Here is a 14211-nt window from a genome sequence, read left to right as displayed (position 1 = left end):
GAGCGGATTCATTGACCAGCCTCGCTTATCGTCCACGCGAGCGAACGCGAGCGTTGCGTCTGTCGGTTACATCAGTGTTATCAGCACCGCCGGATTATCGAGGAATCTGCCGGCACTCTTCATTCTGACAATCGAGCCGCGCCGAATATCGAGCTCCCTCAATGAGATCGAAAGTAACACACACACACACACATGCACGCACGCATACGAGAGCCTCGAGTGCATCCCGTCTCGTGCACGACTCCTCCTTCGCGACTCGCCAAACTGCTCGCGTCCCTCGGGAAAAAATCCGCGTCCGAAAATCGCGCCCGCTGACGCGCGGCGCGATTTTCTCCGCCGTCGCCGCCTCCTCCTTTACCCTGCAAATTTTCATCTGCAAATCGCCGCCGCGTCGCTCAGTAAGACAGACGTAAGGAGGAAGTAGCAGCATCGCGTGATAATAGGAGGGGATCCCGCGGACGCGTCGAGCGCGCCGACGAGCGTAGGCGAGCGGGGGGGCGGGGCGGCGGCGGCGGGGGCGCCCGCTGGCGGCGCTACGCTCCTGCTTCAGACCCATTCACAGAATGAACGAACCGCCTGCGTTTCGTTCGTGTAGTCACTCAGTAGTGTCATGGAGGTAACATGGCCGAGGAGACGCGCCTAGTCCGCGTTGAAGAGAGGCTAAAGATCAAAATCGGTAGGGAGATTTACGCGTGCGGCACCGCCGCGGCCGATGCGTGTGCGTGTGACGCGTTCGCCGTCGCAGCGGATCCCGCGGGAACACGCGCCGGGACGCGATCGCGCGAGAGAGCGGGTCTCGCCCGTGCGCGCTCTCAGGATGTCACCTAATTCGACTCCCACGATCGTGTCCACCTTTCCTGCGCTCCGCGGAAACGGGGCCCCGCGAACGACGCCCGTCCGTCGTGGTCGCGCGTACGCGACGACGAGCGTGTCGGCGCGACCCGCGGCGATCGGCCGATCGACGTCGGCCCCGTCGTCGTCGTTTTTTCCCCGTGCGAAATTCGGCCCAGTGATCGACGCGTACATTCTCGACTCCCACGCGTCGTTGTCCTCCTACGTGTGTATACGTGCGTGCGTGCGTGTGCGTGTGTGTGTGTGTGTGTGCGCGCAGAGGTCCGTGCGTGGAGAAATGTGTGCGTGCGTGCGTGCTTGCGCGTGTTTGCCGCGACGACGGTCGTACGGACCGGACGGTGAGAAAATTGCGATCGCGAGCGGATGTGCAGCGAAAATCCCGAAACGGCTCGCACCGGACGCGCGCACGTACGGATCTTATCTCGCACCCGGGGGCCCGACGTGAGTCGCGCGTTTCGCGCTGCGCCGACGACGACGACGACGACGACGATGACGATGATGACGACGACGACGACGACGACGACGACGATCCGAGAATCGGCCCGAATCTCATCGCCGAGAAAGAGTGCTCTCCTTCGGTGTGCTCGTTAACGCGCTCCCCGCGTCTGCGAAATTACCACGCGAATCTCGTGTCCGGCGAACAATTCTCGTTTCCGTTCCATCTCGCGTGGAACGATCCCAGTTGGCTCGTAAATAATGCTTGTTTAATTAACGCTAACGACGCGCGAGAGTCTCGACTTTCACTGCTCGGGATAGATTGGTAGGTGGATTCGGGAGACCGTCCTGAGACAATTTATGGAGAACGGCAAAAGAGTCAGCTCGCTGCTGAGGGTCGGGGTGAACAGTGTCGAGTGCAGCCAAGATGCAATGACTAATTAATAGATATAGAATGAATGAAGTTGTATTGTCTTGCATAACAATAATCGGTATTGGCAATCAATGACTCAGTGAGGAGTGATTCCATTCAAGTTACCTAATGTATGCTAAAAATGGCAGCCATTGATTGATACAAGATTGATGACGTCTGTTCTCTATTTTGATGGACTTTCTCTGATGCCACATGAGACGGCAGTTTTTTCTTTCTTTTTTTTGCAAATTGGAAGAATATGGGGATGTATGATGATTTTTGTCCTTCGTCCTGACTCACCTTAAAGTGCCTCTTGTGACATGACATCACAAAATTATTTTCTTCATCAATATCCGCGATTACATGATACTGGTCATTTGCAGGAGAAGCAAAAAACCTTCAGAGTCGGAGTCATGGATCTCCAGGTACACGAGATGTATACTGTGCGTTGTCGCTTGACCAGGAGGAAATATTCAGAACGACGACTATGGAGAGAACCCTCAAGTAAGTTTCTTTCTCTCGTAGAATTTATGCCAGCCTTGTGAGGTGAAATTTTGTGAGTAAATTTTTTGCATCTCTCTCTCTCTCTCTCTCACTCCTGTACAGCCCATTCTTTGGAGAGGAGTTTCAGTTTGAAGTACCCAGAAAATTTCGTTACCTTGGCATTTACGTGTACGATCGGGATAGACATTTAAAGCAGGATAAGATTTTGGGGAAGGTAGCAATAAAGAGAGAGGATTTAGCAACATATCATAACAAAGAGCATTGGTTTCCTTTGAAGCCAGTTGACGCTGATTCTGAAGTCCAAGGCAAAGCACATTTGGAACTAGCTTTGCAACCTCAAGTAGAACATGCTCAGCCTAAACTTACAGTAAGGTAAGCAACAATGAGATTGGTATTCCCATGTATATTCAATCTGTATGCGTGTAAGATTAGAAGACAATATTACATTCTGACAACATTTTTTATACATTGCAGAATAATAGAATGTAGTGAACTAACCATTAAAAATGGTAGCTGTGATCCCTTTGCAACTGTTACAGTCATCTATAGCAATGGTAAGCAAATATCAAAACGCACAAAAGTTAAAAAGAAGACGTCGTCACCACAGTTTAACGAAACGTTCGTGTTTGAGGTAAGCGTACACACGACTTTTACCTTTTTCTTTCATACGCAGAGCATACGTAAACGTTTTTTCTCGCTGTTGTACCAGCCGGAGTTGACAGAGACCAAGGACAAGGATGTCTCTCATTATTCTATCGAAGGAGCCGAGGTTGGAGAAGTGGTTGTTGGTCTGTGGCACGCATCTCCCGGTATGGGAGAGCAATCGGTATTTCTCGGTGAAGTACGGGTTACCCTGAGAGGGTTACAAAGGCAACCAACCAGTACAACAACCGCATGGTACGCTCTTCTGTTGCCTCTGAATTTTTCATTATATCGTGAATCATCCGGACAACTTGCGTACTTTCGAAACACCACCAAGGAAGACCAATGATGAGCTTGAGAGCTTTCCTTAATCGTGAATCCAAGCGTCTTGATTTTACACGCGCTATATCACGGTGTTTGTGTGCACAGGTATTTTTTACAACCCAGAGCAGCGAAACATCGTCCAAGTAAAATTTCAAGCAATTCAACACCACCTGGTACATTACCGGGTTTGGGATCGTTACGTTTGAAGATACACTATACAGCTGATCATGTCTTTCCATCTGAAAAGTATGACAGACTCAGGATTCTACTGCTGCAGAGTGTCAACATTCAGCCCATAACATCGTCGGCTGTTTACATACTGGGTGAAATTGTAGCTAGTAAAATGGAAGCTGCGCAACCGTTAGTTAGAGTATTGGTGCATCATGGACAACTGGTGTCTGTAATGCGAGCGCTTGCTAGTCATGAGATTTCTAAATTGACGTAAGTAACGAGACGGTGTTTGCTTTAACTTGGACACGCGGGTCTCGACGGTGATTACGAGGCGAGTCAATTTCCATCTCTTCTTCTTCTTTCAGTGACCCAACAACAATTTTTCGTGGTAATACATTAGTGAGCAAAATGATGGACGAAGGCATGAGATTAGCGGGTCTTCATTACCTGCATAGTACTCTTAGACCTGCAATGGAACAAGTCTTCCTCGAAAAGAGGCCATGCGAAATAGACCCGACTCGGGTGAAGGATGGCAATACCATCGAGACGAACTTGACGAATTTAAAGGTATCGATACTGTAAATGTCTTGTCATTTTTCAAAGCGGCATGGTAACCGCGAGCATACTGAGATAGCTGTGTCTTTTCTCCGACAACAGGAATACGTTGAGAGAGTATTTACGGCCATAACAACGTCGGGAGTAAGATGTCCGCCTTTGATGTGCGAAATGTTCTGGTGCTTAAGAGAACTCGCCGCGACTCACTTTCCGAAGAACAAGGAGGTGAGGTACTCGGTGATCAGCGGATTTATTTTTCTACGATTTTTCGCTCCTGCGATATTGGGTCCAAGATTATTTGATATTACTACTGAACAAATTGTGAGTAATCGAGCAAGAGTGGTATGTATAAAGAACGCACTGTTTACATGACGTTTCTTTCCGTTTTTGAATTTACATGTGGCATTGTGTCTGTTATCGCAGGATTCGCAAACTAATAGAACATTAACACTAATATCTAAAACAATTCAGAGCCTTGGGAACTTGGTGTCTTGTAGAGGAGGCGCGGGTAGCGTTTGCAAAGAAGAGTACATGGAGTGCGTGTATAGGTAAAGCTCGAGAGAACTTTTGGAGAGTTGAGGGGAATTTAAACTGCAAACGCAGTGGTTTTTGTCACGTATGTAATTATCTTTTGCAGAGAATTTTACACTGAGAAACATATTCAAGCTGTTAAGCAATTTCTGGAGTTAATATCAACCAGTAGTAACAGTAGCGGTGTCACGCGGCAACGACCAACGATGTTGCAGGAGCAACCAGTGGTACTCAAAGAAGGGTACGTTTATTCCCCCGTTTCTTTCACTTTCGTTTCGTTACGTTCACTCACTCAATGATACATGAAAAATCGTAACATCAGAGTCGACACTTTCGGATCTTTTTACCTAGTACCTGTTTAAATTAATTATGCGGGAAAATTGTTTCGTTTTCATCCGGTGTTTAAGGATATAATACTAAAATTACATAATGTTATACAAATTATTAAACAAATCTTATGTATTTCTAATAGAATATACTTTCTCTTTATGCATACCGCTGATTGCGATAAGAGGTTGGTGATAAAGAATCAAACTCGCATCTGTCTGTTGACGTACAATCTTTCCCTCCAAAGATTATTAATTGCTACTATTCTCTCTTTGCAGAGTAATGATTAAGAGGGCACAAGGTAGAAAGCGATTCGGTCGCAAGAATTTCAAGCAGAGATATTTTAGACTCACTACACAAGATCTGACGTATTCTAAAACGAAAGGTAAACATTCTTCGCGCCATATGTGATGTATTTTCTCTCTCTCTTTCTCTCTCAAGGGGATAAACGTTTATGAAACACGCAATTTGCGACTCGCAGGTAAAGAACCTTTGTGTAAGATACCACTAGAGGAAATTTTAGCGGTGGAAAGACTTCACGAGGATTCCTTCAAGATGAAGAATATGTTCCAAATTGTTCAACCACAAAGAGCATTGTACGTTCAGGCTGGCAATTGTGTGGAGGAGAAGGAATGGATCGACATTCTTACGAAAATCTGTCAAACCAACAGCAACCGCTTGGAAAAGTACCACCCAAGCGCGTACATTAATGGTCACTGGCTTTGGTGAGTGATTGTGTAAAGAGTGTACGGGAGAGATCGGAAGTAGTAACAATTGTTTCTAGTCTAATCGAAGTCTCCGTAAATATTTAGTTGCCGGGCAGTTGCTGAGATTGCACCAGGGTGCAGTGAGGTATCACCGGGCGTAGAAGCTGGGTTACGAATGGTCCTGGATCCGGATCGCGACTTGCAGAGGATACACTCGTTAATCTTCACTAATATGCCGCGCCTTGAGACATTGATGAGTGCATGTGAATGCCAGGCGGTTTATGGTGCTAGTGATATGTGTGTTATACCTGACGGAGGTTCGCCTATCGAAGATGTACCTTCTTGTTTCAAGACTTTAAACGCATTAAGAGAAGCCGCGTACGCGTTGGAGCACGAACACAGAGCCTACTTGAGAAGACTGGCACGCGACACCAAATATGGCAGCAAGTACGTAGAACTTGTGCTTCAGGACATGTGTAAAGCGCGTACAAATTTGCAAGATGTTATTCTGTCGACAAATATACTTCGTACATTCTTGTTAGCTTTGTCCTGTTTCCGTCGGTGTTGAGCTCAGCGGTTTATCAGCGGCTTTTAATTTTCTTATTATTCGCACGTATGAAATATTTGTGATGTTTTGTCCTTGCAGACAAGCTCCCATTGGTGATGACAACTACCTCCACTTAGCTAGTAGAGCAGGATTCGATAATCAGTTAACGAAGCGGTCATACGAGATGGACGGTCTAAATCAACGAGGCATAGAGACGGAACATTACGATACGGGATATTCGAAGAAAATCGTCGACAGCCAGAGATACGACGATACATTCAGGAAGTATCTTGATTCTGACTCTATCAATCGTAGGTACGAAAACGAAAACAACTTGTTGCGATCATACGAAAACAATGCCGATACTATTAGGAGTATCCAAAATGATCTCAAGAAATTCGATCATAGTTTAAATAATACATTAAGATCTGATAAGTCGGAGAAGAACGGTAACGAGAATATGGAGAATCACAAAAGGCTGGATAGTACCAGTTTATTAACAGCGGATGGTATTAATCTGTCAGGTACATTGTCGCAGAAATTCAGTAATTATGATAACACTAGAATGTTAGACGAATGTACGTTGACGAGACGATTAAAAGACGACGCCCTTGACATATCTTGTAACTCAATGAGCGAGCGTGGCAATCATTAATTTATCTACGATGTAAAGATACAAGAGAGTTGTACGTTCCTATAAATTTTTTAAAACAGAAAGATTCTCGACGAGAAGATTTTATATATTGATTTTTTTTTTTTTTTTTTTCCTTTTTAACTACGCAGCCATCGCCTTCTCTTCGCTCAGGCAGAGCTGTCCTTTTTTTATCTCTATAGACGTAGGATTATTTCGTGTAAAAATTAATGACTTTGCTGCTTGGGGCAGTCCTCTTTGTTATGTCTCTGCATTTCACGATGAGTCGCTTCAATTCATTTCTTGGATGTCGCATACACCGGAGAGCCGTGAGAGGGAATATATAATTTTAATGTACCTTTTCGGTTTGTTACCACGTTGTGCAGAACGTAACATCTTGTCACCGCAGAAATCTCTACTATTTATTTATTTATTCTCACCTCATTTCGATACGTTGGAGATGTATGTGCATTAATATGACACCGGCTGTGTTATTAATTGCACAATTTGTAATCTCATTCTCTGGAAAGACGAGTTCTCGCTAATTACAAACTCAATGCTAGGTTTATGCAATAACGATTATTATTGTACTACTACGAAAAGAAATTAGCGTAATTGAGTATAATTATCGTTACCTTTCACGCACACGCGATACAATGTACACACACACACACACACATAATTCTGTTGATTTTTAATGGAATTATTCGTGTGTTAATTACACAGCTCTTTAGTAGTCGATATTTATGGCATATATATCGTATAACAAACATACAAAAGACAGTTGAAAAATAAATCATCCATTAATATTGAAATATAATAATCTTTGATTATTTTTTGAAAAGTAAAAGTTTTCATTTTGAAACAAAAATATTGCTGTAATATCACGCAAACTAATCTAATCGATATATACGAGAAAGAAATTTAGATAGTGCGTAAATCGCGAAATTGTAAAATTTGCTCACAGGCCTAAATATCAGTGAGTGTTTTTTTCTGCATTTATCGCTCCAAGTTCTCTTCGTACCTCCTTTGGAAGAGTTTGAATCTAAATTTGTTTGATTACACACACACACACACACACCCAAACACATACACACATCGGTTTCAACTCTGATATTTTGCTAGTTACTCTACATGCACTCTCACATAAACCCAGAAATGCTGTACACAAAGAAATATTAGATCTGCTAACGATTAACAATGAGAGAACCTTGTAGGCAACACATGAAAGATCTTACGGTTGAAAACTGTCGATGGATATTACTTTGATGACGTTTTGCTTTTGTTCACCATTCGTTGTATGATGCTGTTATAATTGGTCGTATGTTAAATGAATATCTGATCGATTTCCTGTGATAGCGTATAATCAGCATTCGTCGTAACCTAAGCTGAAAATTTCTCGCGGAAGGATTATTGTCTACGGTTAATTTGTGACGTTCAAATCTTTTTAGGATACATATTTTTTCAGCATTTATTAAAGAGCTAAACTCTTGTCTATAATTGGGCAATCATAGATAATGATTGTTGCAACTGATGGCAATTATCGCTTCATCTCTGGAAAAAGATCAACACCGGGTACATAATGCTGTACATAATGTCGACATCAAACTGAAGTACCAATTCTCTATATCAATACACTCGCGCGTGCACATGTAAAACATTCAGATTCTCGTGCTGATTTGTTTTTAAAGCAGGTCTAAAAAAAAGAAAAGGAAAAAACATTCGGACAATATCTTGCTTCTGTTGCGGTAACTTGTAATTATTTAAGTAAAGTATCATCGAAGTGTCTGAAGTCTCTGGCAACAAATGTGAGGATATATGATAGCGAATGTAGAGGAAGAATTAGTTCGTTAAATCTCACGTGAAAATATCGATTCTATATTGTGTATTCGTCGTGTGCTACAGAGCGATTTACGATACGCTGACAAGGTTGCGAGAGCGCGACTAATTGCGAAAATCACTAACACTCGGAAAATCTCGTATGTCAACGCAACTACAACAAAGCCATACTAATATTACGACTACAATCCCTCCATTCTAGTAGAGAACTGATACAATAACGAGTAAAGTAATAAGCAAAGCCAATTGTTGAAGAAGAGGAGAGTGTACAGTTATCGTTACAGTTCATTAATATTATTATTATTATTATTATTATTATTATTATTAATTATTATTATTATCATCATGCAAATATTATACAGTTACGAAAACTTTAGATGTACAGTGTACATAAATTCTCTTTTCCATGTGTAGAAAGTAGAGATCTCCGGATTAAACATTTTTATCTACTTTATTAGGGCGTAAAAACGTAAGATAACTTTAGTGAAAATTTGTAGGCAAATCAAATCGTTTTAGTCGGATTAACTCTGGATATATCTCGAGGACGATTAGTACCGGACCTAGTTTGGAAACTTAACATATCCATGCAAGGCCTTTGTGTGTATAGAGTTATCTCGCTATCCAACGCAGAGAATAGGGGGCTAATGTTGTATAAATTGTTAAGTGAAAGCGTTAAACAAATCGATGAACAAGTTTACATGATGTTGGTTATGATGAGTCGTAGAGAATATCGAATTCTTCCTTTTTTTGTTTCATACGATTATATTGTATAGAGAAGTACAAGTTATATCCTTGCAAATGAAACGCAGTCGAGTCAATTTATTTTCGTGTAAAGCGTTAATTAACGTTACCAAGCGCGCACACACATACACACATACACACATACACTTTGTTGTGGCGCTTGGATGTAACATCGGTCGATTATTAAATGATTGTCTGTCTTGTCGTTGAACAATTGAAGCGAGAGTTTTCATTCTAAGGATTCAATCTTGTGTTCTCTTCTTCTCCGATAACACACATTGTTGTTGATTTTCGCATTGCATTTCCAGATTACAAATTTAATTTACGCATTAGGCGATAGCGGATAATCAAGAGGTTTATACGAGAACGCTTACGTTATTATTATTCGTGACTATAGGTGGATCCGTTGTGGAATTTTCGGTACAAAGGCCCGAAACGCGCTGAGAGATAAAATTCCATGACAGATCGAATTTACGTACGAGAGTAAGAGGAGGAAGGATCATGTTACTTGGAGAATCTTAGAAAAACTGCAATGAACGATTATAGACCCGTAATGTAGCGTACGTTTTTTAGAGCAGTTCAGTGCAGGCATACGTGGTAATTCTACTTATGAACGGTATTATTTATATTAATTTTATTGTATTAATAATTTAATAACACTTTTATATACTCTTTCGTTGTGTTCACCGAGTAACTATTGTTATCTTGTAGAGAGAAAAAAAACCCTAGCATAGACTGTGCCTTAAAATATGTCGAGGACCCAAAAGATGTTTCTCTTGAATCACAACACAGAGCATTATATTTCATAGATTATTTATTGAAATCAAGAATTAGATAATGCGCTCTGTAATATACACCCTCTGTGTATTTTAATATATTGTACATATGTTTTCTGCAATAAACAAAATGTGTCCTCTCATATAATTTACTCATTTTTTTATACATATATATGTATCTACGTCCGAGTGTATGTCGATTACGATTGCGAAGATTGGAATTTCCAATTATCAGGTGGGGCGCGCTATGTAAAAAATCATTAATTATATAATGTACTATATAATTAAGTATATAATTTTAATAATTAAACTGTGTACACACAGATATATGTGATTCTCAGACGTAAAAGTTGCAACAAGTACGACCGCTATATTACCGACCGAGGTATTGCCGACACTGACTAAAGTAGTGCAAAGTCTCGCGACGCGAGATGGCGCGCTAGTGATGTTGATAAAGGTTGCATCAGAGAGGGACGTGAGAGCGGCCAACACGGTGTTTTCTCGACGACACCGACTTTCCGCACTGGGAAAGGGCGTCCTCTGCATCCATTTTGAGAGGGGAACTATGATGCTACATTCACTTTCAGGTTTCGGCGGTAAAACCTGTATGTGGTGGCAGTCGATGCTACATCCATTTTTAGGCGGTTTATGTCCGTGCTACAACCATAATAGCTTGACAAAGTACTTGACAAGCACGGTCTCGCACATTGTTACGCGTTTATAACATGAATTAACATGTTAACATATACAAAAAAAAGAATTGACATTGTATATGATTAATATCATGAAGATCATACGAAATGTCCGATAATTAGCTGCCAACTCGAAGTGTGAGGGTAGATTGAGTTGAGACAAACATAAAAGTCCCATACCATTTTGCGAGATTCGCAATAATTATCGAGTTATTAATGACAGAAATCTGAAGAGTAAAAGCGCGCCGACATAGATGATTCGAAAAGCGTTGCAGTTGCTCGGGGCAGCGATCATGAATCTTTTCCCTAGCGGGAACTAATAAAAAGTGAGATTTCTGTGAATCAGTAAAAAATGAAAAATTTTATATGAATTTGTGAAAATCGAAACATTTCACACGACAATTGAGTCGTTCAACATGGCAGTTGCGTTCTGGATAATTCAGTGAATACCAAAGAAATCAAAATGATCAAAATAATAATGTCCGTGTAGTCCGAAGGATATTACGTGACACGCAAAATCCGTTTGATATAATATCCAAAGAAAATGTTTCAAAATATGTATGTACAGGTAATATAAACCTTATGCACCGACGAGATATATTACAAAGACTGATGGCCTTATGGGATTTAGCGTACCAGAGAAATTTCCCTGGTGAGGCACCCGCGCGAAAGAGACCGTCTCGCATTTAGCGCAGTAAAATTTAATGGAAACTAATACTTTTCAATTCTTTTCTTCGGGTCAAAAAGATTCAGAATTCAGACATATTCAAAATGTCGATACCTTTTAATACGTTTCAATTCGACATTTTATACAGGAAAACAGGACGAAGGGAATGGGATGCGGGCAATGATACATCATGCGTCTCCAGACGTGTCAAATCGTTTATTATATAGGAGACTTTGACACGGCAACATGTATTCGAATATTTAATCGTCCCATGGACCACTTATATATAATAAAAAAAAAATTAACGCGGATAAATGAACGAATCGTATCAATTTTTCCTTTTCTTATAGAGCAATGAAAGAGCAATGATAGAGCAATGAAAGAGTAAATCAGTATCGAAAATCGAATACCGATTAATACCATAAATCAGTGTCAGAAAATTGTCCAATGACAATTTGTTCTCATTTTTCAAGTAGTTACCGCTGTAATTTACATAACAAATTAACTCGGTTAAACGAACGATTCGTACCAATTTTTCTTCTCTTATAAAGAAATGAGAGAATAAATCAGTACCGAAAATCGAAGGCCGATCAATATCTAATTTATTCATCAAATTAACGCGGATTAATGGACGATTCGTATTAATTTTCTGTTTTCTTATAGAGAAATGAAAGAGTAAATCAGTACCGAAAATCGAATATCGATTAATACCGTAAATCAGTGTCAAAAAATTGCACACGTGCAACAACAATTTGTTCTTATTTTTCAGGTACATACCCCTCTAATCTTATTCAACAAATTAAATCAGATAAACGAACGATTCGTATCAATTTTTCACGTCTTATAAAAAAATGAGAAAATAAACCAGTAATGAAAATCGAAGACCGTTCAATAACTAATTTTTTCATCAAATTAACGCGGATAAATGAACAACTCGTCTGAATTTTTTCTTTTCTTATAGAAAAATGAAAGGAGAAATTAGTACCGAAAATCGAATACTGATCAATAACGAATTTATTCATCAAATTAACGTGGATAAACAAACGATTTGTATCAATCTTTTTTTCTTTTATAGAGAAATCAAAGACTAAATCAGTACCGAAAACCGGATATTGATCAATGCTATAAATCAGCGTTAGAAAATTGTCTAAGTGCAATGACAAGTTGTTTTCATCTTGCAGGTACTTACCCCACTAATTTACTCAACAAATTAAGTCGGATAAAAGAAAGATTCGTATCAATTTTTATTCACTTATAAAGAAATTAGAGAATTAGTCAGTACCGAAAATTGAAGACCGATCAATATTTAATTTATTCGTCAAACTAACGCGGATAAATGAACGATTCGTATGAATTTTTTTTCTTATTGAGAAATGAAAGAGTAAATCAGTACCAAAAATCGAATATCGATTAATACCAGAAATCAGTGTCAAAAAATTGTCCAAGTATAATAACAATTTGTTCTCATTTTTCAGGTACTTACCCCTCTAATTTACTCAACAAATTAACTCGGTTAGACGAACGATCCGTATCAATTTTTCTTTTCTTATAAAGAAATGACAGAATAAGTCAGTATCGAAAACCGAAGACCGATCAATACCTAATTTTTTCATCAAATTAACGTGGAGAAATGAAAGATTCGTATTAATTTTCTGTTTTCTTGTAGAGAAATGAAAGGATAAATCAGTACCGAAAATCGAATATCGATTAATACCATAAATCAGTGTCAAAAAATTGCCCACGTGCAATGACAATTTGTTCTTATTTTTCAGGTACTTACCCCTGTAATCTTATTCAACAAATTAACTCGGATAAACGAGCGATTCATATCAATTTTTTTTGTCTTACAAAGAAATGAGAAAATAAAACAGTACCGAAAACCGAAGACTAATCAATACCATAAATCAATGTCAAGAAAATTGTCCAAGTGCAATGACAAGTTGTTTTCATCTTGCAGGTACTTACCCCACTAATTTACTCAACAAATTAAGTCGGATAAAAGAACGACTCGTATTCAATTTTTATTCTGTTATAAAGAAATTAAAGAATCAGTCAGTACCGAAAATTGAAGACCGATCAAAATTTAATTTATTCGTCAGATTAACGCGGATAAATGAACGATTCGTATGAATTCTTTTTTCTTATTGAGAAATAAAAGAGTAAATCGGTACCAAAAATCGAATATCGATTAATACCAGAAATCAGTGTCAAAAAATTGTCCAAGTGCAATGACAATTTGTCCTCATTTTTCAGGTACTTACCCCTCTAATCTTATTCAACAAATTAACTCGGATAAACGAACGATTCGTATCAATTTTTTTGTCTTATGAAACAATGAGAAAATAAATCAGTACCGAAAATCGAACACCGTTCAATATCTAATTTTTTCATCAAATTAATGCGGATAAATGAACAATTTGTATCAATCTTTTTTTCTTTTATAGAGAAATCGAGGACTAAATCAGTATCGAAAACCGGATACTGATTAATATTATAAGTCAGCGTTAGAAAATTGTCCAAGTGCAATGACAATTCGTTCTCATTTTTCAGGTACTTACCACTCAAATCTTATTCAACAAATTAACTCGGATAAACGAACGATTCGTATAAATTTTTTTTGTCTTATAAAAAAATGAGAAAATAAATTAGTACCGAAAACCGAAGACTGATCAATACCATAAATCCATGTCAAGAAAATTGTCCAAGTGCAATGACAAGTTGTTTTCATCTTGCAGGTACTTACCCCACTAATTTACTCAACAAATTAAGTCGGATAAAAGAACGACTCGTATTCAATTTTTATTCTGTTATAAAGAAATTAAAGAATCAGTCAGTACCGAAAATTGAAGACCGATCAA

The 14211-nt window shown here is 39.5% G+C and overlaps 1 protein-coding gene across 3 annotated transcripts; it reads left to right on the top strand.

Moving 5' to 3' along the window:
- Positions 1-579: 579 nt before the first annotated feature.
- Positions 580-6760, top strand: RasGAP1 (Ras GTPase activating protein 1). Of its 3 annotated transcripts, none has more exons than XM_011153078.3 (15): positions 622-676; positions 2083-2203; positions 2306-2575; positions 2678-2834; positions 2913-3100; positions 3275-3610; positions 3706-3907; positions 3998-4216; positions 4319-4443; positions 4533-4667; positions 4899-4940; positions 5032-5138; positions 5235-5478; positions 5566-5907; positions 6107-6760. In XM_011153078.3, exons 1-15 carry the CDS (start codon positions 622-624, stop codon positions 6660-6662), a joined length of 3099 nt encoding a protein of 1032 aa, XP_011151380.1. In that variant the 3' UTR covers positions 6663-6760. The 3 variants fall into 3 exon arrangements, with proteins under 3 accessions (XP_011151381.1, XP_011151380.1, XP_025152479.1); XM_025296694.1 differs by lacking the exon at positions 622-676 and adding an exon at positions 1100-1612; XM_011153079.3 differs by lacking the exon at positions 4899-4940 and having other exon boundaries at positions 580-676.
- The last annotated feature ends 7451 nt before the right edge of the window (positions 6761-14211 follow it).

Source organism: Harpegnathos saltator, unplaced genomic scaffold, assembly GCF_003227715.2.
Source record: "Harpegnathos saltator strain DR-91 unplaced genomic scaffold, Hsal_v8.6 scaffold156, whole genome shotgun sequence".
Taxonomy (NCBI): Eukaryota; Metazoa; Arthropoda; class Insecta; order Hymenoptera; family Formicidae; genus Harpegnathos; species Harpegnathos saltator.
The sequence above is the reverse complement of the archived record's forward strand: the minus strand, read 5'-3'. Positions and strand labels throughout refer to the sequence as shown.

What these genes read in the sequence shown, in the direction of transcription:
- RasGAP1 (XM_011153078.3), top strand. Translation starts at nt 622, where the DNA reads ATGGCCGAGGAGACGCGCCTAGTCCGCGTTGAAGAGAGGCTAAAGATC. An exon ending in ACTATGGAGAGAACCCTCAA is followed by an intron (nt 2,204 to 2,305) that starts GTAAGTTTCTTT and finishes ACTCCTGTACAG; the next exon opens with CCCATTCTTTGGAGAGGAGT. An exon ending in CCAGTGGTACTCAAAGAAGG is followed by an intron (nt 4,668 to 4,898) that starts GTACGTTTATTC and finishes TATTTCTAATAG; the next exon opens with AATATACTTTCTCTTTATGC.